Source organism: Delphinus delphis, chromosome 8 (genome assembly GCF_949987515.2).
Source record: "Delphinus delphis chromosome 8, mDelDel1.2, whole genome shotgun sequence".
NCBI lineage: Eukaryota > Metazoa > Chordata > Mammalia > Artiodactyla > Delphinidae > Delphinus > Delphinus delphis.
In genome coordinates this window covers 33,702,499-33,730,031 of record NC_082690.1, presented here as the reverse complement: position 1 = coordinate 33,730,031, position 27,533 = coordinate 33,702,499, and the positions used below count along the sequence as shown (strand labels likewise).

Sequence of the window (27,533 nt, the reverse complement as noted above, 5' to 3'; positions counted from 1 at the left end):
GCTATTGGAAACCTAGAGAAATTGATGGCCCAGTTTGAGTAAAGTGCAAATGCCTGAGTCCTGGAAGACAGCAGAGGAAGGAATAAAGGGGCTGAGGGATGTGGACATGCCAGCATGGATATATTCTGTGAGGGCAGAAGAGCCAGCAGAATTCTGTTTTGCAGGAAGGTCCAGAGGACACACCATTCACCAAGGCCATCAGGAATGTACTGATGACAAGGACAGCAGTTTAGTGGGAGCTCTCCTCTGCAGGCCAGTGCTACAGAGCTGACAGAGCTGGCCTTGTTAGTGTCCATGGGGATGACGGAACCTTGAGGTATTAGATGTTAGGTGGCAGCCCTTAGCACTTAACTGCCAGAAGCCAGGAGACCATAATTACCATAATAACTGGCAGGTAGAGAGGGAAGTCAGGAGGGCTTGATCTTCAGGGAGTTTTGTAGATGGTTAATTGAGCATACCGTTCCCAGGAGCAAAATGGACAGCAGCCAAAAAGGGAGCCATAAAAACCTACAGCCAGAAAAAGGAAGAACGGAGGAGCATGAGGCTGAAGACAGCTATCCCAATACAAAGTCAAAATTCCGTGCTCAGTTCCCAGACCTAAGCCAAATTTCAGATGCTGATTGATATAGTTCATCCTGGGAGGGATGGCACCTCAAGATGCAGAGCTCATGGTCCCTGTCATGTCTCCATTTAAGTCATAGGCTGGCCTCTGCAGAAACAAGACGGATCCTGGGACAGACTGCAGTGTGCCCCAAGCTCAGCTGCCTGGTAAACCTGATCAGTGACTATGAGCTCATCAGACAGGACAAGGAGAAGGTGGCTAGTGCAGTGAAGACACATGCATTCCAGGTCCAATGAATCTCTTCCCACCCGCCTGGACTGTCCTTCTTGCCCCCTTTCCCTCACTGGTGCCCGTCTCTGCCCACCTTCTCACTTTCTCTCCCCTTTATCCTTACAGTAAGTCTCCTATGCATCCAATCTTGTCTTGAGTCCGCTTTTAGGAGGGTCCAAACTAACACAGGAGCCTTTGGTATTAGTCTATGAGGAAAAAAGCCAGAAAGAGAAACTCCATCAGGGCTTGTTTTTCTTGAGGAATTTTTTTCTCTTGGATATTTTCCCCAAATCTCTGATAAACAATCTCAAGTAATGTGTTGTTTGTCCCCAAGCTATCCCTATACTCTCAGACTAGGAATTCTATTTCCTAAGGCTACTCCCGTCCACAGCAGAGCTATAAATTTTAACTACAGCAGGGCTTGAAGAATGAGAGCCCAACTCAGTTCTCCCAGGCCAGAGGCCTTCAGTTTATGCTCAGGGCTCCCATTCCAAATCAGCTGTAACTGGTGATCATTAAAGTGAAAGGAAAACTGCTGATCTTAGTCTGTGTGGTCTCCCCCTCCCTCCCTTTACTCTTATTCTTCATAGTATTGTAGGTGGCCCATGCGGGAGCCACAAGCCCTGTTCCACATGTGGCCCACCCGAGGCGAATCATCGTGTGGTTCTGATAAGGTTTCAGGATCCACCCTGCCCAGGGCTTTTTTGATCTGACAGGTCTGATGGAACTACCTAAATGTTGGAGTCCTCCCTCTGCAAATAACCTTTGCTTTGAGCTGAAATTAACAATCACTTCCACCAAGTACACCCTCACTTGTAAGCAAGGAATCACCTGGCCAGTATTGACTACCTACATCACAGTATTCCCTGAGGCTCTGAGAGCATGGATTTATACAAATATTCATATCCTTCCTCACCTGCAGGTAGCTCTGTACCATGTTAACTTGCTGTGTGAGGTGCTTGCCACTTTGGTGTGCCTTTTTTGTTCATTGAGTCACTATTTACAGTAGCCAGAACATGGAAGCAACCTAAGTGTCCATCGACAGATGGATAAAGAAGATGTGGCACATATATACAATGGAATATTACTCAGCCATAAAAAGAAATGAAATTGAGTTATTTGTAGTGAGGTGGATGGACCTGGAGTCTGTCATACAGAGTGAAGTCAGAGAGAGAAAAACAAATACCGTATGTTAACACATATATATGGAATCTAAAAAAAAAAGGTTCTGAAGAACCTAGGGGCAGGACAGGAGTAAAAACGCAGATGTAGAGAATGGACCTGAGGACATGGGGAGGGGGAAGGGTAAGCTGAGATGAAGTGAGAGAGTGACATTGACATATATACACTACCAAATGTAAAATGTAGCTAGTGGGAAGCAGCTGCATAGCACAGGGAGATCAACTTGTTGCTTTGTGACCACCTACAGGGGTGGGATAGGGAAGGTGGGAAGGAGATGCAAGAGGGAGGGGATATGGGGATGTATGTATACGTATAGCTGATTCACTTTGTTATACAGTAGCAACTAACACAACAATGTAAAGCAATTATACTCCAATAAAGATGTTAAAAAATAAAATAAAAATTAAAAAAAAAAATAGAAAGGTGTATTGCCGAACACTCATTTCTTGAGATGCTAATAATTGTTCTGCAAAAAGCGTTCCATGGGGCTTCCCTGGTGGCGCAGTGGTTGAGAGTCCGCCTGCCGATGCAGGGGACACGGGTTCATGCCCCGGTCTGGGAAGATCCCACATGCCGCGGAGCGGCTGGGCCCGTGAACCATGGCCGCTGAGCCTGCATGTCCGGAGCCTGTGCTCCGCAACGGGAGAGGCCACAACAGTGAGAGGCCCGCGTACCGCAAAAAAAAAAAAAAGGGTTCCATGGTGTTAAATTAATTAAACCTGAAGGCCATTAGATTGAGGTGGCTCTAACATCATGGTGACCTATGCAAGCAAACCAAATCTAAGCCTGTAACGGCCTGAAGATTAAGGAGCTGATACCTAAGGACAGCCGATCACAAACAGCCAACTGGGATTTAAGCCATAGATAATCAATAATTTGTTTTTTACTTCTTCACTTTATAAGTCTTTCTTCTAGCTCCTATTGGAGTACTCCTAACCACTTCAGCTTGGAGCTGCCTGTTATAAATTGATTTTCCTCAAATAAACTCTTAAGGTGTTCAATATGCCTCAGTTTATCTTTTAACAATGGTTAAAGAAATTTTGAAAATGCTGGACTAAAAAATATGTAAAGGAATACAAAAAAAATGAAAATGTTTTGACTTCAGAATTTCTGATGTCTTTAAAATGACCAAGAATATTGTGACTTTTCAGGAGGGAATAAAATAGTTAACATTTGCCAAAATTATTTACCACAACACCCCCAGAATCCATCCTGACCTTTGCAGGGTAACTTTCCACAGGTAATGCCTCAGGGCCTGACATGTGCAAAATTCAAGGTGGAGTGATGAAAAGGATGTAGGCTGCTGTCCTCTGTCTAATGAGTAAAGCCTTGGGGTCCCAGTCTCAAGTGGAATAGGCCTGATCCCTGCTGCTCCTCCCGTGGAGCTGCCTGCAGCCGGAGCCATTAAGACTGGAAACAATTTGATTTTTCTTTATGTATCTTTATTGGAGTAAAACTGCTTCATAGTGCTGTGTTAGTTTCTGTTGTACAACAAAGTGAATCAGCCATATGCATACACATGTCCCCATATCCCCTCCCTCTTGAGCCTCCCTGCCATCCTCCCCATCCCACCCCTCTAGGTCGTCGCAAAGCACAGAGCTGGTCTCCCTGTGCTATGCGACTGCTTCCTACTAGCTATCTATTTTACCCTTTTTTATGGCTGAGTAATATTCCATTGTATATATGTGCCACATCTTCTTTTCCATTCATCTGTCAATGGACATTTAGGTTGCTAAGACTGGAAAAAATTGATTTTAATGTCCTGGATGCATCTCTGGCAACATGAGGGTTTAAATCTAGGCCCTGCCTTCAACTTTAAGTGTTGCCAGATCCAGACTATGAGGTGTACAGTTAATGGTTTTAGTTTCTTTTTCCCAGGTTCAACTGAGTCTCATCAGAAGACAAACTCATGGTGGCTGAGAAAAACAGCTGGGCTTGAATTCATTTGGTAATGTTTGAATTCATTTGGTAATGAAGGGGAGCGGATTGTGTCCCTGGATATCTCCTTTGACAACACTAAAACTTCCAAGCTTTGGCTAAATAAAAGGTTCCTGTTTACCTGACACACCATAACAGTCATGAGTCCACACTGCCCTTTGGTTTGAAGGCCTCCTAAGTTGTGGTTTGTCTTTAAACCTGTTGCACATCCCCATCCAATGCTTAGCAAACTCCTCCAGGATGCATATATGTTCAGAGGCTTCCTGATATGTGCTGCAGCCTAAACATAACCTGAATTGCTTCAGAAGGAACCCTTTTGCCAACTCCTTTCTGGAGGAGAGGAGTGTGTCATTGCCACATAGATGAGCATGACAGACTCAAGTAGAGAAAACTGCCTAAATCAAATGGAAAAGACTTAAGTGCTTGGCTGATACAGCAAATCCTAGGATTAGAGAGGAATACCCTTGTGGGGATGTTTGTTGGTTTTCTGACAATCTTGAGGCTCCATCTGGCTTCGGGGGACTGTCCTCAAATGTAAAGGCACTTGCTGCTGCACAGTGGAATATTCCAGTTGTTACAGGTAATTTCTTTAAAAATCTCCTTGAATTTTCTTCATTTAACATGGAGAATTTACTTCAATTTATATTTTTATTTATGGCTTTATTACTCTCTTCCATTAAGAATCTGAGGGCATGGATTTATTCCAAGAACATGAGTTTTTTTCCAGATACACAGACTTGTTTTCCATCCTTACATTGCTTCTTCTGCATCAGTGTCCCAAAGTGAATACATTGACACTCCTATAACAAGAGGACATCAGGACTTTCCACTTTGCCATTTTTTTTTTCCTGGAGAAGTGTCAGATGTCGATAATATTAATTCATATATCAAGACCTCAAGATGGAGGCCATCCCAGTGACCCAGCCCAGATCACAAATCTAAACCTACATCAGCCTGCACTTATGGGAAACACTTGTCAAGGAAACCTAACAACACAAATTGCAATCCTCCAACTCAACTTTAGCTACTTTACCTTTCCCTAGAAAATAGGACCCGCTTGCCTTGACCTTGACCTTCCAGCCAGTTATGCCCTGTTTCTATGTTGCTGCTTCTAACTCTTGTTAAAACTCACTTTTGCCCCAAATCCCTTGGGCAGAATGCTCCACTGCTTGTGAGCAATGTACTTCCCCAACCCATGGACTGTTTCCATTGAATAAAGGACATCAAACTTTGACTAAACTGTTTTAGTTTTGTCAAAATTTGACAGTTTATATGAGGAGGACTTTGTTGAGGTATCACAGGCAGGCAGGGAGAGGGTCTGTGAGAGGAGGGTTAAGGGGAAATGAGGACAGACTTAATGGGCATGTAAAGAACAACTAGAAGACGTCAGGAAACCCTGTGTGCCTGACCCTCTAAACTACCGGATTTAGTTACATGCATTCACCCTGTGGCTTAACTTCATGGATCTTGACAATACCCTTTTCTTAAGGGAAATGTTGGCACGTCTGGCTTGTAAAAGACAAGAACACTCTAGCTGAATGCATTTGCCAGAATTTTTCTCTTATTGTCTAAAGGAGATAAAATGAAGATCACAATTTTGTAGGAGAAAAAAAATCAAGAAATGAAATAAAGTTGGGGGCACAGACCCTAATGGCACCGTCCTGGGAGCCTGAGTGGAGCAGCTGCCAATGGAACAGCCCAAGTAAGGAGGCTCACCCCTTGGCACGGAAGGGAGGGTGGCAGTTGGGGCGTGCTGGAAGGAACCTACAGCTATCTAGATGAGTCCTTTCACCTCTCAGCTCTTTTCTAATCAGTTTACAGGAGGGGAACGTTAGGATTATGTGCTGGAAAGCCATTCTCATTCCTTAGTATGATGTTCTCATATCCACGAACTCAGAAGTTTTCTACAATTCTCCTTATCTATAGCAATAGAATAAACCGCTCCCTTCTCTGTACTGCATCTTGTAGTTTTTATGCATTGATCTATTGTCACGATTACTACTCTATATGATCACTTGCCTGCCTTCTGTATAAAACTAGTTCTGGAGGTGCAGGGAGCAGGCCACACTCACCTCACTGCCTCAGTGCCCAGCATGGTGTGAGGTGTAAGAGCTCCGTTGATGTTTGTTAGACTTCATTGAATTGAAGATGGGAGTGGAGAGGGGAGAGACAGGTATAAAACTGACTTTCTTTTCATGCTCAGAAGGAAATTAGGGACAGAGCTCTTAGAATCATTAAGCTTCATTTTCCCACCTGCAGCCAGAAATCTGTTAACTCTGTTTGCACAGACATGCAAGCATTAACCACACGCTCTATCTCCTGTATAGCTCAGATCGAAAACCAAGGCTCTATCTCCATAGTTTACAGCCTGAACAAGCCAATCTTGGTTTGTACCACCCACCAGCTGCTTCTTGTCCTTGTCAGACAGAAAAATAGATACATGACCTATAGCTGTCACAAATTACAGTGCTCATGCTACCCAGAATAGTACAAGCTGTTCTTTCTTTTCTCAACAGTCAATCAACCTAGATGTGGAAAACCCATTAGGGCATCTTTACTGTGCTTCTCCTATCTCTCTCATCCTCTCATAGCATCCCTGCAAGACGGCCTCTGGGCCGAGCTATTTCTTTTTCTAAGTTAATTAAGGTAGGGGACAGCCACTGCTATTGATGGGAGGTGATTACACACAGCAGATTTTACCATTACTCTCTCCCACTTAAACTATTCCATCTTCAGTTTTCCAGGGCTCAGTTTCATCTAGCACTCCTAATTAGAGCCAGCTCCTACTTATTCAACTCATCAGGTATTTATAAAGCATCTACCAGGAGCGTAAGTTGTGTCTGTAACCATGGATAGGAAAAGGACAAATTTAAACGTCATCTATGCTTGATCTTCAACATGCTCACTACTGATAGGTATAAGGCAGGCAGCTCAAGACCATGGCAGGAGGGGTAGCTGGGGAAGGTTTCCATCACCTTGTTACTGTTGGTGGTATTTAAGCAGAGATTTGAGTCAGTCAATCATTTGTTCGACCAGCAGCCATTAAGTGCTCACTGTTGACAGAAGTCCCTGTATTGTCCACTGTTTTACTCCCATGTCCAGTAAAATGGCTGGATGAGAATTCAGAATTGGTGGTGGTTGAGGAATAAGGTTAGAGATCATTCTCTGTCAAAGTTTAAACTTTCTGGCTCTCCTGACAGAACTAGGAAAAGCTGATTATTTACGAACTAATCCTTTCTGCCTAAAAGAGGAAATTAAAGTTATTTCAAGAAAGACAATAGGAGTTATTGTTTCCCTCCTGGGCCTCATTTAGTCATTTAAAAATATTTTTTAGTGAGTTAAAAAATCTGAAGACAGTTTCAAAGACATCAAATTATCTGTATCCATAAAGTGCAACTCCCTACTTGCTTAAAGGAAAATTTTCTTTTTGATCTCTTGAATTTTGAGGAAAGAAGATGCAGGGGCGTATATCCTCATTTTATATATATATATATATATATATATATATATATATATATATATATCCTCAGAAGTTTGGGGACCTCTCACCTGGACCTCTTCCTGAAGGCAGGCAGGGCAAGCATCCTAGGAGTGCTTTACCACATGCGCACAGAAGGGCAATGGCACCCTCTAGTGGCTGACATTTTTCAGGACGCTTTCTGCTGCTCTCCTTGCCTGGTAAATTAAAAGACAATTTGTTCTTCTTTGCCTAACTTCGCTGCGGATGGACAGGAGCAACTTGACCAGCGTCTGAAGATTGCTTCAACACTCTTCCTTTTGGAGATAGTCTCTTCTTTTATTGTTATGGAAAATGCATGCATAAAGTACCAGCCTTGGCATCAAAAGATCTGGGATTAGAATCATGGTCTCAAGCCAGAAAAATGTTAGCTCCTTTTTTCTCTAAACCTCAATATGAGCGCTGATGTGAAGATTAAAATAAGCAAATGCGTAAGATATCACATGAAGCACACCCAGAGAAAAACAGTACACATTAAACAGGTATTCTCCAAGGGCTCACCTATTTGTTCTTACTCTGGGTATCAGAAATTTGACTTTAATAGTCAGATAGGATCCAAATATATAAAAATGACCAGAGGGGCATAGGGATTCTTAATAAATCTTTTAGTCATCTTTATTTAGTATGGAGTTAAATGCTCTGCTAAGAGAATTAAACACAGCTTGGCCTGTATACTCATTAGAACCTTCTGTGTATCTCTTTCAGCAGTTGCAGAACTCAGGCTCCAAGTTCTTCCTACTGTAGAGCTAGGGTTTGTTTTAACCCATATGATAAGGGAATGGAAGAGAATTCTAATTGGGTAAGCAGCTAAACCACTCTTTGTATGTTAGCTTCATATTTTTGGACCTTTGGGACCAACCAAAGTAAGTATTTTGTTTTTGTGATCTCGGGACACGGCAGTGCAGAGCGGGAGTTGTCGCTGTGATGGGGGGCTCTGCAGACTTCTGCTGTCACAGTCCCCCTCAGGAGTAGTGTTCTCCATGGGCTGTGATAGCAAGTGGAATGGGGACTGAAGTGGGAGCTGAGATACATCCTTCCATTTGTGCAACACTGTTACACCCACTGTGCAACACCATTAAACACTCGCAAACCACCCTCTGTCCAGAGAAGCCACCACAGCTCTACGAATCGCAGGCATTTTAACTCCCAACACCTTCACTGCTTCCACAGCACTGTAGTTTTCAGACCTGTATTTAAGTCCTGACTCTACCACATTAATATGAGGTACCGTTAATGCTGCATGGTTTTGGGCAAATTAAGTGATTTAACTGAGCTTGAATGTTCTCATCTTTGATAAAACAATAATATCTCCTTCATAGGGTTATCTGAAGATTACATGAGACAGCAGGGAGAGATGTAGCACAGAATCTGGCATTGATGTGTGTTTCCTAGATGACAACTGCTGCTGACTAATCTTACTAAATCTTCTACAAATAATAAGGATTCATAAATTATAAAATCTCAAACTATAAAATAAAAATGTTATCATTTAAAAATCTTTATAATTTTAGATTTTCTTCATGTTATATTTGAACACATTTACTTGCAAAACTCAAATATCAAGCAGAGTCCCACACATTATTGGGGAAGATAATATGATGGAGAAAATTGTGTGTGACCCTGATATAAGTCGAGGCCATAATTGCATTCCCTCTTCAGACAGTCTTCAGGGCCCCTTCTCAAAGGCCATGGTTATAAGCAGGACTATTAGAGGTCACCAGGGACCTTGGAAAAGCTACGGAGCCAGCACAGTGCTCTGGGCTGCCAGGCAGCCTGCTTCAGAAGCTGGAAGACATGCTGGTCCTCAAGCCAGGCCAGCTAACTGAAGAACCACAGCATCACTCTTCCTCAGCCAGAGAGTGATGCTGGAGGGTGACCTGGATATATGGCTCATACTGGCCCCTGAGTAACCAAGCGCATCTTGTTCTGAAATACTGGCTCAAGTCAGTCAATTTCATGAAGAAACAAGTTGATGAGATCTTTCTCTCTCTCTCTCTCTCTCTCTCTCTCTCCTTCCCTCTTCCCTCCCTCCCTCCCTCCCTTCCTTCCTTCCTTCCTTCCTTCCTTCCTTCCTTCCTTCTTTCCTTTATCTGTTCTCCTCTTAACCTATAATTCTGAGGCAAGCGTTATGTTACTTTTATTATAATTTCTTGATAGAAATGGGCAGAGAGGGGGATACAGAATCTTCCCACTAATCACCAGGCAGCTTGGCATCTGTCACCAGCTTCTAGCAGATATTTAGAAAGCCCTGAGACTGGTGCCAGTTTCATGACATGGTAAGGACAAAATAGCCCATTTCAAGGAAATTATGGGGAAAGGATGGGGGAAAGGAGAGAAAGATTCAGCTGGAAGCCTGCATGTATAAGCTGTAATCAGAGAGAGTATATAGAGGGATGTGATTGACCCAGTTCATTTCCTGCAGGTATGTCAAGAGCAAAGGTGTGCAGAGAACGTCACCAGGTGGACTCTGACCCAGCCAGTTCTGATGTTCCCAGCATCTCCTCACCAACCCGCCATTCGTGAGATGATGGCAATGTGAGATGAAGAAAGACAGGGCTCAGCTTCTAGAAATGAGGGTAAGAATCAGACCCCAGAGAGATAACTGGGGAAGAATGTTGCTTTCACTGATTGAAGATCTTGCTGCGGTTTCCGATGCCACTCAGAATAAAAGCCTCTGCCATCTCTGGCTTCAAGGCCAGCAACCAGGCCAGCACTTGTTTCCTGTCTGCCCTCATCTTCTCTTGCTTTCCCCTCCATCCCTCTGTGCCAACCCCACTCCCCTCCTCACTGTTTCCCAAACACACCAGACACGCTCCTGTCTCAGCGTCTTTGCTCTCAGGTTCGCCCACGAGAATGTTCTCCTCACACATCTGCTAAATCCCCTCCCTTGCCTCCTTCTGGTCTTTTCTCATGAGACCTTTTCCAGCCACTCTACTTATTTATTAATTTTTAACATCTTTATTGGAGTATAATTACTTTACAGTGGTATGTTAGATTCTGCTGTATAACAAAGTGAATCAGCTATATGTATACATATATCCCCATATCCCCTCCCTCTTGCGTCTCCCTCCCACCCTCCCTATCCCACCCCTCTAGCTGGACACAAATCACCAATCTGCTCTCCCTGTGCTATGCGGCTGCTTCCCACTAGCTATCTATTTTACATTTGGTAGTATATATATGCCCATGCCACTCTCTCACTTTGTCCCAGCTTACCCTTCAATTGCAACTCCCTCACCTCTTTATTTTTCTTCATAGCACATGTCACCCTTTTACACAATGTGTGCTTCACTTATTTATTCTGCTTCTAGTCTACTATGCCTTTCTGAACGTAGGTTCCATGAGGAGGCAGAGGTTTCCTGTGCACTTCACCATCCAGAGTGGTGCCTCGTACACGTGAGCGCCCAGTGCATATTTGTTCCACAGGAAATTAATGTTGGACTTGCCGTTCTCAGCACCGTGTCTTGGGTGGGGCACAGAAACTCAAGGGACTCAAGAGTCCTGAGCACAAGGGGCTCACACAGGAGTGTCGAGGTGGGGCTTCTGATCCAGTGGGGTTTCTGTGTGCCAATGTGTTTAAGACTCAGCAGTAGAGGCCTTCGGTCTGTGGGGGGGGTAACTTTGAGGAATAGTCATAAGATTGGGGGTGCCAATAATTAAGCCCCTGCCATTGGGACCCCAGGGGTATGAGAAAACAAAGCCCAGAATGAAACTCTTGTCTCTATCAGGAAGAGCAGCCATATATTGAAGGTAAATTATGTGTGAAGTTTGGAGGGGAAACTTCAGATCCAGATGAACCAAGGCCTACAGACGAGAAGGGGGCATGTGGGCCTTGATGTGCCTCTGGACCACTCCCCTCCCCCAACTACCTGGCAAAGGTCAGCACACATCTTAGCCTGGTCTTTATTGGCCCAGGTGCATATCCTGAGGCTTGTCCTGGGATTATTTTACAGGTATCTCAAAAGTGAGTCGGGCCACCTAAATGTCCTTCAACAGATAAATGGATAAAGAAGATGTGGTATGTTTATACAGTGGAATATTACTCAGCCATAAAAAAGAATGAAACAATGCCATTTGCAGCAACATGGATGAACCTAGAGATTATCATACTAAGAGAAGTAAGTCAGACAAAGAAAGCCAAATATCATATGACATCACTTACATGTGGAATCTAAAATAACAATACAAATGAACTTATTTACAAAACAGAAATAGACCCACAGACATAGAAAACACATGGTTACCAAAAGGGAAAGGGGGAAGAGGGATAAGTTAGGAGTTTGGAATTAACATATACACACTACTATATGTAAAATGGATAACCAACAAGGACCTACTGTATAGCACAGGGAAATATACTCAATATTTTTAATAAACTATAAGGGAAAAGAATCTGAAAAAATAGATATATATGTATGTATAACTGAATCACTTTACTGTACACCTGAAACTAACACAACATTGTAAATCAACTCTACTTCAATTTTTGAAAAAGTGATTTGGGTGTCTGGGAAGACGAGGGGTAAAAGATGTCTGAGGATTGTATCACCCAATGTCTGACAGAGATGCTCAATTGTAAGATCCTCAAAGATGAAGTGCTTCTTGCACATATCCTTATTTAATCCTCACGTTGACCTCATGAGGAAGGCATTGTTAAACAGCTGAGGAAAATGAGCCTCAGAAAAGTTCAACGTTAGTCCAAGCTCACACGGGGGGTGGTAAGTGGCAGCATGGAGTCTCCCTCCAGATCTGTCTCTGAAGCTCTGTGTGTTTCTCTGAACCACACTGCCACACATTGGCACCAGCAGGCTGGGGCCATCCTGCCCGGTTCCTCACACATCCTGTCGCCAGCCTGCCTGAACTGTGTCAGTGTGACCTCCCAGGTCTGGATAGAATACCTTGTGGTTTGGTTAGCAGCCAGGCATAATGGGAACAAAAAAGGCCCAAGTTGGATGTAATGTACAACATGGTAATTATAGTTAATAATACTGCATTGTATATTCGAAAGTTGCTAAGAGAGTGGATCTTGAAAGTTCTTGTCACAAGAAAAAAATTGTAACTGTGGTGATGGATGTTAATTAGACTTATCGTGGTGATCACTTCACAATATACACAAATATAGAATTATTATATTGTATACCTGAAACTAACATAATGTTACATGTCAATTATATCTCAATTTTTTAAAAAAGAGAATGAGGGGTTTCCCTGGTGGCGCAGTGGTTGAGAGTCTGCCTGCCAACGCAGGGGACATGGGTTTGAGCCCTGGTCTGGGAGGATCCCACGTGCTGCGGAGCAACTGGGCCAGTGAGCCACAGCTACTGAGCCTGCGTGTCTGGAGCCTGTGCTCTGCAACAGGAGAGGCCGCAATAGTAAGAAGTCCACGCACCGCGATGAAGAGTGGCCCCCGCTCACCGCAGCTGGAGAAAGCCCTCGCACAGAAATGAAGACCCAACACAGCCAAAAATAAATAAATTAATTTAAAAAAAAAAAAAGAGAGAGAGAATGAAAGAAATTCTGAGAGGTAAAAGTCAAAGTCACAGGATTCCATGGACCCACAGATAACCACCTTCCAGGTGGTAATTACCTGGTTGGTGGTAATTACCACCAACCAGTCAAAGACTGGGTTGATATTTGCTCTCTTCCCATTAGTTGTCAATGAGATTTTGGTAGAAGAGTCTCAATTATTCCAAGCAAATGGAAACCCTTAAGGGGTAGAATGCCATCACTGACTTTCTGTTCAGGGTAGCTGTCTTGCTCTGTGGAGAAATTTTTAAAAACTTTAGAGACATCACTTTTTTTTGGCACCTCACGTTAATCTCAGGATGTCAAGTGTACAGCAAGGATTACTCCCCTCATCTGATGATAAAGGAAACCAAGGTGGCAGAGATAAAGCCTGCTTCCCTCTGCCCCTTTCTCCCTGGCAATTCTGATTGCACGGTGTCACCCAGGCAGACTTCTTCTCAACTCTAATCTCTCTTCTGGTGTGGATGAAAGGTGATACCCAGAAGGTTGGGACCAGAATACAGTCCTCAAAAAGTGGGGAAACAAAGAGCACAAGTCAAGGCAGATTTGTGTGTTCTCTCTCTCAGTCTATGGGTAGATCCCTATGGTGGCCAGACAGAGAGAGCCTCACAGCATTAGAGATCTGTGTCCCTCACTAGACCGCACTGCTGACCGAGCCAGCAGGAGGTTACTGGGGGTCTCATGTCAAAGTGTTTGGCCAGCAATTCTTAAACAGGTCTCCCTCAGGAGTTTTCTCTGCCTAAAGCCTGTTCTATTTTTCTTCTCCGGAGGTATAACAAGCCCCGTTGGGGTATCAAGTGGCAACAAACACATTCATCCAACAAATGTATTCATTCAGAAAATATTTTTTGAGCACCCAGTATGTGCTGGGAACACTGAAAGTGCCTGTGACATAAATCCTTGGGTTATGGTTCTCGAAGAGTTATGCAAAGTCTTCTTTGGCGGCAATAGCATCATGAATATGGTGAAGTAGGCCACGTGAGGGAAAAATTAGTCATTGCTGCTCTTTGATGCATTTTGTAAAGGCTGCCCTTGGCTCCTGCATTCTCCACAGCCTTCTATTACATTTCTGCTGTGCCTTAAGCCAGGGACACTGCTATGATATTCTTGGTTGTAAAGTGTCTAATTGAATGGCCCCATATTCTGGATTTTTTCTTGGACCCACCTACATCTAAAGTTACCAATTCTGGGTCTCATTCTCTAGAGGTCTAGGTAAATTCATTCAGTTTGATGATCATAATTGGTTAATGTATCACCCTTATTAAAATTACATTTCAGAGGAACATACTATACCTCTACTTAAAGGAATACCAACTGGTGGGCAATTTGAAGGACCTAGTTGCGTCATGAGGTATGTCGGTCCAGGATATATGTGTAACTCTCAACACTTATTTAGTTTAATGAAGTAAGCAGCCACCTGTGGAAACAGCCCTGTTTCTGGAGGGTACACACTTGAGGTTAAACCACCAAGTACAAGTAACCCAGAATCTCCTTGATTTCAAGAAGATCTTAACCATCTCCTCTGCAGACTCAAAAACAGATACTATTTCTCAAATTTCCAAAGATCCGTAGAAAACCAAGTAGCATTTTAGAATCCTGACACAATCTATAGTTACAAAGAATACCGTCCTTGGCACTGTACATTGGGAGTGGAGTGGACGCGGTCAGTGCTTCTACAGATGCCAGCAGACCTCTTTACAGCGCATCTCCTCCTGACATCTGTGTGCTTTTGCTTCTAAATGCCTGTACGTGACGTGTTCTCTGGAGGGGCTGCCCTTGGGCCACTGAAGGTTTATATTATATATTAAATGCCTGGGAGTTTGCATCCCCCTGGGCCAGCCCTTAAGCAAAGGACTGATGGGCCAGGGCATGAAAGTCCAGAGGCAGAACTTCAGAATTCCTCTGCAGGGCCAGGCTGAAGTTACCCTTAGCAGGGTTTTGCCTGCATCAGACAGTTGTGTGGATTTCTTCTTCCCTGTCCTGCTTTCCCCAACTCTTCGGCAGTTGGTCCTGGGCCTGGAAGCATTGCTTCATTCCAAGTCTGCTTCTGGGGAACGTTCTTTAAGACAGGCTACATAAAGACAAGCAGCGTGCCAAGCCACAGATGTACTTCCAATACCGCTGTTCCCAGAGGGTAAAAGGAGCAATGCTTCAGCCTAATGCAGGCTTGTCTGAAATGTATGCTACTTCCAACCAGAAGCCTCTCTGACCTGAAATAAAGCACTCCACTTCCCCCCTACACTCTGATGCTCCTCCTGGGGGCTTTCATGGCATCGATCAGGCGACATGACTGACTCCTGTGTCTGACTAAGAACTCCTTGAGGGCAGAAACTGTGTCCTGACTGTTGTTTGAATTTTAAGTGAAATGACTGAATAAACCCCTATTGCTGACACCCACAACATCCCAGGTGCTGCACCGGGCATGGAGATGCATAAAAATCACTGGAATGAAAGTATCAATAGCATTAGATACTTCTCTTGTAAAGCACAGGTCAAAGCACACTGAATATAGTATTATTTTAATTTATGATAATGCATTTGATATTAGTATATTTGCAATTTTCATGATATATTGTAAAATACTAGCAGGCTGCAGGCCTGGCGCCTGCTTGGAGGAGGAGGAGGAACGAGTTACAGTCAGCTGCAGAGAGGCTACAATTAACGTCCAGATTCTCTAACAATAGGTAGTAGTGGATTGCTGGAAAAATCGTTATTCTCCCATAATGCCACAACCTCAGCCCAGATTGCTTAGAGAATAAAGTTGTTTTTTTCTAAATGTGCTGATCCTGTAACATATTAAATGATATTTCCAAGCACAGACAATACTTCAGGACTTCTGATTTGTCCTGAAGGATGGATGTTCAAAACGCTCTAGCCTTTGACCACTCCTCACACCAAGGTTATCTTTATAAAGCCTACCAAACTCTTAAGCCATCAGCCAGATGTCATCGGTTTAAGAGAGAAAAACTCAAACATATTCCAGGTGGTAATTAGAGACCTGAGTTAGGAGTTTGTGAGGAAAAGTAACTGGGCTCCAGAATGGACAGCATCAGGGAGAAGCAACAAACTATGACAGTCTGTTCCTCCTTATTAATGAGGCTAAACGCTGAGTGAACTAATGACACAGCCGAGGATTAACAGTATCCTCTTAGTCAATCGTGAAAGACGACTGAATCACATCTTTGAGAAAACTCAATAGGCTAGACCCATAAATGAATTAATAAGAAAAAAGCTGGCATATGATCAATTCATTACTGCCTACTACTTCTTGAGCCAAAGGATAACTATCTTATTAAACAAAAGTATGAAGTGAATGAGTCATGTTGCTTACCCTCCAAGAAGGAGGTAGAAATCAATCAGGAACGCCAAGATTTCCTTACATGTGTTTGGTATGTCCTCTAAGAAATGAGATGAAACCACAAACCCTAGCAGGTAAACTAAACCTAACACAAATGAGTCCAGGCTTCATTTCCTACTTTGTGGATGCTGAAGAATTTCTTCCCAAGTGTTGTATAGCTCTCTAGGATGAACAAGTTAAAATAGGCCTCATGGAACTACTGATTATAAGTCAGTTCTGTATTCTGTTTCTAGTACTGCTATTGGCACTGGTACACAGCACATTGCAATGAATATAATAGGTTTTAAATAAAAGTTCTATGAGTGGAATTTAATATGGTACCTGCCTTAAACCATCTTATGATATTATTTTAAAATGATAACAAAATTATTACAGTGAAAAGTAACAAATGTGCCTTGAAATTTTCCTAAATATTGTTCATATATGATTCCTTTTTTTCAAGGATGGCAAATATGTGGCATGAGGGCCAACTTCCCATGTGCATGGCAAGCATTGTTAATTGTCTCTACATCTCTCTTTCCTCCTTTTCTCCACAGGGGCCTCAGATTCCTTCTCAGCACAATGCTCCAGACACTGTATATCAACCAATCAGAGAAACATGAGTTGAAACTTAAATGTCATAAGATTTTATGAGGTTTAAGAGGGAGAGATTTAAGACAGGGTAGAAAAAGGAATTTGAGAGCCATATCCTTTCTCCACAGTTGCTAACATTAACTGAATGCTTATATGTGCCAAGTATGATTTTCTGAGTCTAAGAGGTATTAACCCATTTCATCCTCACAGAAATTTTATGTAGGAGATGATGTTAGCTTTTTTTTTAATCTATGGAATTTGGATAATGAGACCCAGAAAGGTTAAACAACTTAGTGAAAAATGCACAGCTGGTAATTGTCAGAGCTGGGATTCAAGCCCATGTTTTCTGGCTCTAGATCCTATACTCTGAGCTACTAGACTGAAAAGAACTCAGTAGAAGAGGTAGAAAACATATAGAGACTAGGAAAAAAGGTTGAAATCATTGAAATGAAAAAAGAAAGAAAAGGACAAGTGAGAAAAGAAACAAATAAAATCCAGATTTGTAAGCATAATGTTTTTTTCTAAGATCATTACTATGCTTTGAAAAATGTCTTTGATCATATATATATACACATATATGTGTGTATATATATACATAACATGCATATATTATATATGTGTTATATGTTTATAGACTAAATATAATGACAAACTATATATATGTATAGTGTGTACATATATTCTTCTACATATTAATAGTAGCGACGATATGACATGTTAACATTTTTTGAAATATAAGGTAACACTGAAATTTGACCTTTTACAACTAGTCTGAGAGTACATTTTCTGAGGAAAAGTGAAAGGTAAATGTCAGATGACTGAATCACAAAATACTGGAAAGGTTAAGGCAAAAGCAGAGCATTGCCATAGTACTTTTAGTCTCAGACATGATAATTAGTAAACTTAATTTATTCTGAGTCTGTTCTTGTGGTGCTATGAAAGTCTATTTTCATGAACAATGATGAGGACAAAAAGGCAGGGCAGTGAAGTTCAAGACTCACTTCTCAAATGTCATCATCAAGGCTTCCTCTAATGATTTAGGAAAAAAAGTAATGTTCTGTGCATTTACTAGAGGACATGCCTGTCTGCCTACTTTTTACACACTGTTCCTACAGTTTATCAGTGGACAATGGCTTCCAGAGTGGGCATTAGAAAAAGAAGAAAGGTAAAGCATTCTGAGATTCTGGACATACCTATTTTCTCTTGGTTTTTACTTCAGTGTCTTTGATAACATTATACTTAGAGAGTACTATGACTATGATGGATCTGAAAAATGAATTTTTAGTACTGTGACTTATGTAATCTCCTTAGTATGTAGAACTCCCCTTACCATTGACTATGTGGGCTATTTGATCTGTCATTTTCAAAGAGTTTGAAAAACATGAATCAATATCCCTATGATTCACTTACACTGGATAAATTATCTATCAAGTGGCACTAATATAAAAAAGGCCTATCATACAGTTGGTCAGTGTCTCTAGCTATTTACTCAGTTGTACAAAATTTCTACAAAAATTGATTCCAAAATGAAAGCTTTTGTGACTTGTGAATAGGTGTTATCATATTCATCCTGGAGAAGTATTTTTAAAAGTTTCCATAGAAACATTTACAGTTGTTCCTGTAAATAGAGTAAAGAAGAAACTTCAAGCAATCATTCTAGTGATTCAAGAAAAACAATACATTTGCCTTAATTACCGGGGTCTTTCATAGAGTTTGTGGTGTATCTCTAACCTCAGCTAGTCACACATAAAAGTAAAGACTCAGGATATAAGTCAATGTTGTGTATGGTAACAGATGTTTGGCTGAATTTTCAACTTCTGCCAGTGGTAGGGTGTTGAGCTGTGCTCCTACACAGCCTCTGGTTAACTTTCTCAGGTAAGTTTCCAGAGTACAACACAGAGGTCTGGGTCAGGAACTCACATCCGTTTTTGTTCTCCAGTGATTCAACCTGCACCCTCTGCACTGAAGGGCAGAGACTCTAACTACAGTGTAGGACCTCCCACCTAGCACCACTCAACAGAGCTGCGGGGACAGCTGCCATGGCTTTCATAAACCCTGCCTGGCACACAATGACGACAGACGGTTTCAGAGTGAAGAAGGAAGCTGTTTCTGCTTGTTAGAATCAGAATAGATGCAGGCCATATTTAGAATGTGGCACTTAGAGAAAACCCTTGGCCCAAAGCTGGAAATTGGTCCTGACAGTGATTCTATTGGGGCACTCGTAGGTCAGGCTGCCTATTTGGCAAATACTACTGTATAGTCTCTCCATTTTAAGTAAAATTTTAGTTTTTGGTTTTCTTTTACTATTCACATAGTGATAAGATTAATACTGGAATAGTGCTGGATGGGTGGCAGAGATTGTCCAAATAAAGTCAATCTGTTCTCACCAAGTCACAGCCACTGAATTCACTATTTCTCCCTTAGTGTCCCACACTCATGCCCAACTCTTGGCCTTGCTCACACTATCCCCACCTCTTAATATAAATCTCCATCTTTTATTCTTTTTTGTATCTGCAATGATTCTGAAGCCAAGTATTCTTTTTACCCCTAGCCTTTCTTGATTAACATGATTGCGTATCTCTGGACTGGGTATAGAATGGAATTTTGGCTTTTCAGATACAGCCCATTTTTCCTCACCTAGAGGTTGAAATATAAGCTTCACAATGAGACAACCACACTCCAAAATAGCTGTTCAAGATCCCAGGTAACTGTGAGGCCTCTGCTGAGAGGCAGGCCTAGGTTTTGTTCCTGGTTCTGACACTTGTTCTATGTGCAAGTTACTTAGCCACTAAAAGTCTCTGTTTTCTCATTTCTAAAATGAGGATAGTAACAATAGTTACCTCATATAGATGTTGTAAGCATTAAGTTAGATTAAATTATATACAGCATGGAAAGCATTTATCACAGTGCATGGCACATGGTAAGTGCTCAATAAACACTTCTTATAGTTGTATTAAGTCTTATTTCTTTACTTTGTTGCAGATTCCTTGAGGTCAGACACATTTTTTATTCCTTTTAATCCCTGGCAAAGTTTTAAGCAGACTAGATTCTGGTGATTCATTTTATATTCCTAGTAAAATCATATTGAATTTGTGTTATTTCTCAGTCTCAGAGTAATGAGAACAGCAGAGAGTCAAACTAGGCAGCGATGTACAAAACCAGGGGCTTCATTTTGTTCTTTGGTGGATGGTCTGCCATGAGGAGTGGGCAGGGCTTGGCGCCTCAGGGAGTAGCTGTATGGTCAGAGTGCCAGATATCATTGTTCTGTCCTCCTTATGGTACCCAAACTTCCAGAAAGCACCAAACCACAGAGGAGAAATATGAGAGACAGCAGTTTGGATAAACACATTTAAATTTCTTAACCACCTAATTTTAAAAGATTAAGCTTACTGCAACATGAATACAGGATTTAAAGCCAGTGGTCTTGAGATATTTGAAGGATCATTGTGCTTTGACAATCCTTTGCCAATATGCCTTGAATTAAGTTCTTGCTGGAATTTTTAAAGCCTTTCTTAAAATATGCTTGAGTTGTCTTTTCATCTTCCAATTAAAAGGAAATTAGAAGAGATGCCAATTCAGCTGCACTTCAAGGAAAATGTGTTGACTTCAGGACATTTAATTTTGAACAATAACAGGTGGCCCTTGATGGCAGTGTCTTTTACTGAGGAACTCATTGTCATGCCTGTTGCATTTCCTAAAACTTACATCTTGTCAAGTCAACCCAACTTAAAAGACACTGAGACGTCTAAATACCTTTTCCAGAATCTTCTGGAGTCAAGCCCATTTGCTGTCATAGTGGCTTGGAGGCCAGTCTCTTGCATGGCATGACACACAAGATTTATGCATTTAGATTGTTTTAATTTGCAGATAGTGCATTTGGTTTTGAGGTTGATTTTTAAAATTTCTGATTCAAATGTTGTCACAAAACATTTGAAAACAGACCTTTTCTGTATCACTAAATAATTTCTCAATAAGTAATAACCAAACACAAAATCACAAATCTCAGCTATATTTTCTGATCTGGTTACATAAAGGCTTTTTGATGTAAACTAAATCAAAGTTGGGGCTAAATAGATTCTCTGTAACCATTTTATCTTTTTTTTTTTTTTTTTTTTTGCGGTACGTGGGCCTCTCACTGTTGCGGCCTCTCCCGTTGCAGAGCACAGGCTCCAGACGTGCAGGCTCGGTGGCCATGACTCACGGGCCCAGCCGCTCCGTGGCACGTGGAATCTTCCTGGACTGGGGCACGAACCCGTGTCCCCTGCATGGGCAGGCGGACTCTCAACCACTGCGCCACCAGGGAAGCCCCTGTGACCATTTTATCTTTAAAATGAAATTTAAAATTTGCTTGAATTTAAAGCAGCACTTCCAGTCAATGCTCAGCATCATCCAAATGTTGACAGTCTTTGGGTAGCTGAATAGTGAACCTTCATTTCTTTCTTTTAGTTGTTTTAGATATGGCCTCATATCATCAGTAAGTAATAGCAACCTCTTGGTAAATGCTCATGAATTCAGATTCCTGTTTTATATATTTTGAGAGGAGGGTAGGACATACTAAGTATTTGCAAGTTCCCTCAACACGTTTTTTGCTTTACATTTGAGGCCAAACATAGGAATTCACCTGTAAAGCCCCTTGGAAATGGCACAAAAATTGTGCTATAATTGAAGCAAATAACGATAATTGTTTGTGGCTTTCATACTTCTCCAATAAAGTGTTCTTATTTGGCCAATAATTTTTCAATAAAATAAAAAATTGTACATTGTACAATAAAAAGTATAATATAAAGAGCTTTTGAGTATCTGTATTGGCTGCAAAAGAAAATAGGACAAGTATTTCACATGCACATGTGCAAACACACACACACACACACACACACACACACACACACAGAACTGAACTATGTTTCCAGAGTTCAGTGAAGGAAACACTTTTTCACTGGTAAGTGTAACATTTTCAAAGAGATGAATCAGAAAATTTAGGAAAGATTTAACCCCATTTTGCAGATATTATCAATCATATTCTGTGGGGGCTAAGAAGGGTAGATGATTAAACAGTATTCTCTAAATGGCAAGAGATTATTTTTTTCTAGATTTCAAGTCTGGAAGTCACCAGCAAGGGATCCATAGAGCAGGCAAGAAGGTACCTGATATCTCCATCAGGGAAATACCACAATATGGTGTGTCTGCCCTGCCAGCTAAAATGATTCCCAGGCAAACACTACATGGCAATCACATCATCACAATAGTTGTACCCAAGAAAGCAGTTTACACAACAAGCACCAAACAACTGGGAATAATTTTCATCATAATCTGCAACCTTTAGCCTGAATAATGAAATTTAATCATCAAAAATATTAAATAGTGGAGTTCCAAATAATAGGATGACCCAAGTTATCTTTGAACATTTTCTTCTCTAAAAGCTGGTCATATTGCCAGTTAAAAAAATAAATCAGAAAATAACATGGCTTCAAGTGGACAAATAAATATGAATTTTAAAGAAAGACTTTGCATTATCTATTGCTTTCCTCTTGATTTGGTTTCATTGATAATTTCTCCCCAAGTTTTCTAATAAGTTCTGCCAAGTCTTCTGAATTTTGAGTTTTTTCTTCAAGAAGTTCATAGCGGAGACTTGAGATGTCCTGTTTAATTTCCTTCAGCTCCCCTTTGCAAAACAAGAGTGATAAGAAGTCAATTGTAAATACGTAATGCAGAGAAACTAGTGATTCTGGGATAGATTGAAATGAGCCTTAATGCCACACACACCTGTATTTTGAATCCCTTCAAAGGAAATCACTTTTTAATGGGGGCAGGTTTCTATTTTCTCAGCTCAGTATTTTGGTTAGTGAAAAGATTATAGAGAAAACTTACAACGTCGTCCTCCTGAAGTCAGTGGAAGGGAAACACTGGTGGCAAATGTTACAGGGTTTGGGGGCAATGGACCCTTACTATTCCCAACCACTTCCTTCTCCCTCCAAGCCCCCCACGGATATAACACTGTTCGCTCTCCTCGGGTATCAGGTGTGCGGAGGCGGAGGGTAGACTGTAGTAGTTACTTCATTTTATATAAGGGACTTGGGCACCCATGGATTTTGGTATCCACACAGGTCCTGGAAACAACCTCCCATGAATACCAAGAGATGACTGTAGTTACATATCTAGCAAGTGTCATCTGCCCCCAACTGCGGAGACATAGCCTATTTCCCCAGTGTGTAGCAATACTGATGGTTGGCGAGATCCTGTCTTCTCCTGTTGAAGCTCACCCTTCCCACGCCCATCTCTCCAGCTCTCCCTCAGCTCTGCCTCAGGACCCAGGTCCTGGCTTATGCTCAGGGGCTGACTTGTCCCTGTGTTCAACTCACCTTCATTCACTTCATCACTCTCCTTATCTATCTGGGCTTGTAATACATATCTTTTAATGAGCCTCTTCATTATTTTCTAGACAGAGAAAAGAGAAATCCATCTTAGTTTTACGTTCATGATAAATCACTCATTTGGAATAAGTGTCTGATTTTTTCTCTCTTTAGTAAGCACTTCAGAAATGATAGCTATGAAAGATTAAGATGATTTATCTGGTAGGGGATGCATACTATCTCCAGATATTAAAAGTAATTTTCACATCACCAGGACTAATGACTGAAAAGTTAATTCTTGAGAAAAGAATAAGTTCAGAGCAAACATCTAATCCTTCATTGCTTGTATTTTACTTGAAAGTGTTAGAACAAGACACAGCCTTAACAGCTGGGCAGGTCAGAGGTGTGCACTTCTGCACGTGGAAATGGAAAGTTAAGCAAATGTGCCCTCATTTATGGCTTTTCCCCTCCATTACAAAGAAATGGAGCCAGTTTTGATTTTATACTTGTTAATAATTTAGGAATGGCTAGCTTCAATGTAATAATATTTCTCTAGCACTTGAGCTTCCACCATGAGGATATTGCTTTTACTATGTACTTTTCATAAAAAGTAAGAGACTCAGCAAGTATGCAGGAAGTCCTGGGTGGATATATAGCTAAACCAAATCTTGCTACCTAAACCTTAAACTAAATGATAGTCAAATCCCACTTTCAAGAACTTATCCTAATGATGTAATTAAGTACATGGACAAGTATGTTCATCGTAGTCTACTTACAATAGTGAAAAAAAAAAACCCTTAAATGTCCATCAATAGAGGATTATTTATTTGTACAAAGGAATATAGTACATCCATTAAAATTAATATGAATATATGTTTTGTGAAGTGAAAAACTATTATTCATTATATAAGTCTTGTTAACTCATTTATATAATATTACATATACATTTCTATAATAATATTAAACTATATGTAAAATTATATACATACATATAATCATCTGGAAGAATATTCACGAACAGTAAGTAGTCTTTACTTCTCAGTGGTGGGGTTTTTTACTCCCTTCTTTATGTTTTTTGTAAGATAGACTTTTTTTTTTTTTTTTTGTCTGTGTTCATGTATTGGAAGACTTTATATAGTTAGGACAACAATTCTACTCAAATCGATCTATAGATTCAACACAGTCACAGTTTTGGAATACACAATCAATTCTAAAATTTATATGGAAAGGCAAAGAAACAGAATAACCCAAACAACTTGGAAAAGAACAACAATGGAGAATTCACATTAGTAAGATAGGCTTTTTACAATAAACGTGTAGGCTCTAAGTTCCATGATGGCAAGACTTCATCTATTTCGTTCGCTTCTATATCTCTAGTACTTAGAAAGTGCATGGTACATGGTAGTTACTCAATAAATATTTTTTTGAATTAGTGTATTATTTTGATATTGAGAAAAATATCATAACAGTTCATTTTCACTTAACTAATCACATAGTTTGAGTTTCTAAATATTACAAATAACTAGTCTTATTTCTTTAAAAATTAATGCTTACCTGATATTGTCTTGGAGGATTACTGAAACTGTTTAACTGGAAATCTTCTGAACTTCTTAAGCTTGATTGTTTACTATGTCCAAACTGTATTTTGAAAAGAATTAGAAATTGATTATCATTTAATTTTTTTTCAATGTGATGATATTTATCTCATTGTTATATATGTGAACTAAGTCTCATATATATAAATAATCTTTTCTATATGTATAGTGCCATTTTAACTTAATTTGCTTAATATTCTGTCTTCCAAGACAAATCATAGACACTTTAGGTGTGTTCAGCCTCTCAGTGTCTATTAGAGGTTGTCTGAGGACACTCTTAGACTTTGTGGCTATCAATCATTTTGTCATGAGAGTCATGTTTTAACATTCCCACAGATACACCCTTGGTGGAGGAAGAGGCAAACAAGTTGAGAAAATAACGGTGGTGATCTCAGAAGTCCATTGATGAGGGATCCACAGTCCAGCATGATTGACTACACCATCCACACCTGCAGTAGAGACTGTGCTAAGACTCCTGAAGAAACACCAGGGCAAGACTTTGTTGTAGGATAGGATTCAGGTGCCAAGAAAGCACTAATAAACCATTTGAATTTTAGGATATATATAGTATCCTATCTGGGCAGCACTTTTCAAATAATACATTTGCTTGAATAGGAAAATAACAAGGAAAGTAATCTGCAAGAGAGGTGGTAAAGTACCATATTAACATGATAAGAGGATGATTAAAAACCTCTTTAAGGCATTTTCTAAAGGGAAAAAATTGGTTTTACAAAGAAATAAGTAGGAGAAATTGAGCAAAACACAGAATCTCCAAATATACATTTTTGGGGGTGCAAAACTCTTTTCCAGGGGAGAAGAAACTTCAAGACTATCTACTAAGACAACCATGATTTATATTTCCCAATGACATCTAAGTTGCTACAGGTAAAGCTCGATGAGACTCAATTAAAATCCTTGACTTCAATGCATTGATGCTTTAAATGGCCACATGCTGAATTCAAGCAGCTATGCACACATTCATCCATTAAACAGGTATGTGTGAGTGACCTCTATATATAAGGTGCTGTGCTATGTTCTGAGTATTTAATGAATAACATAAATAACTATGATCTAGCTGAGTTATAATAATGGGAAAAGTATGGCAAGGCTGACAAGATTCATATTCATTGTGAAGATATTGTTTAGATAGCATCCTTTTCCATGTAGTTATTTGCCTTTTATTTCACCCTCTCTAATAATGTCAGCAAAATGTCCGTATTTTTTTTAACTTTATATTAACTTTTAAAAAATTAAGATAAAATTGTACAATTGACCAAATTAACCAGAGGCAGCTTGGGTTCTGTAGAAGAGCACTTGACAGAAACCTGAAAACTCAAATCTGGCTCTGCCACAAGTTAGCTGTGGGATAATAGGTGAGAAGCTGAAACCCTACAATCTCTTCTGACAGGGAAGGGAATGCCCTAGTTGACCTCTACAGTCCTTCAAGTCCTACTAATTTATGAATTCGTGAAACAAATGCAAACTTCAACATATTTTAATGTTTATTTTCAAATTACATAATCATTTATTTTTATAATATTATAAAATATAATGATATTTAATATATTAGATATGATTCCTGGATTTCAAACTATGATTTATGCTTTAAAGACATCATTAAACATGATGACCAGAGTCATCACTTCCATCCCCCAGTTTTTATGATAAAGCATGGAGGGTGAGGACAGGTTCATAATCAGAGCGAAAGGATCCAGGCAAAGGGAATCTTTGTGTGCATCACGTCCATCTCTTCATGAATGCACAGCCTCATGGTGGCAAATCATTAATTTGATGTCTCCTTCTTTTGTTAGAGGCCACTAACACATCCAAATGGTGTTCATGGAAAAAAAGAAAGTGAAAAATTATACTTCTTTGAGAGTTTTTTAGAGATGAATGTGTGGACCTTAATACTCGTGCCGGTCATTCCAAATTAAGGCAGCTCCACAACCCACCATGCCTATGGCAATCATCCTTTTTTGTAAATTTAATATTATATGAACACTATGCAGGCTTTTTTTCATTTGCTCTTTTCTAATTTAAGGTTTGTTATTCCCAATTCCTGAAACACTCTTTTCCTGGCTCTTTGCCTGTCTGACTTGCTTTGTCTGATCCTCTGGAGTTTAGCTCAACACATAAGCTCCTCAAATGGCTTTCTCTGCCTACCCCATGAAAATAGATCTTGAGCAAGCTAGGCCTTTTGTACCCTTCAAAACATGCTTCACAATTGCTAATTACTTTATTCACTGGCTTGTTTACATGGTTATTGTCTAAATCCTCCTGGGCTCTACAGAAGGAGGGACTTTGTTTAGTTTATCTCAGTGCCTTAAGAGCCATCGCTGTCCCGCAGATGGTAAGTGCTCAAAAGTTGTTGGTTGGTGAATGAATGAAGGGAGAAGTGCTTTCGGGTCACTAATAGAGTTCACCTGGTTTCTGAACAACTTGCTATACAAGACGTGTACAATACAGGTTCATGAACCAATTGGCTGCAGCTCAACCACACGTGAAAGATAAATCTGAAACATGGTTTTAAGGTCTGAGGCAGATGACTTACAAATTAATACCCTGGATGACACAGAAGAGGTAACAGTACCAGGAAAGCCAGAAAACAGTTTTCTGTTCATTTGAGAATGGGTATAATTGTAGATTTTCCAGATTGTAGATC

The 27,533-nt window shown here is 40.6% G+C and overlaps 1 protein-coding gene across 1 annotated transcript in view; it reads right to left on the bottom strand.

Annotated features, from left to right (window-relative positions):
- Positions 1-22,251: 22,251 nt before the first annotated feature.
- The window catches only part of TRPC6 (transient receptor potential cation channel subfamily C member 6), a 110,781-nt gene continuing 105,499 nt past the window's right edge, over positions 22,252-27,533 (bottom strand). The window contains exons 11-13 of the mRNA XM_060017218.1: positions 24,831-24,914; positions 23,286-23,361; positions 22,252-22,588 (exon numbers count right to left, since the gene is read on the bottom strand). Of these exons, the coding sequence (XP_059873201.1) occupies positions 22,437-22,588; positions 23,286-23,361; positions 24,831-24,914 (312 nt within the window). The 3' untranslated portion in view covers positions 22,252-22,436. The remainder of the gene's footprint in view (positions 22,589-23,285; positions 23,362-24,830; positions 24,915-27,533) is intronic.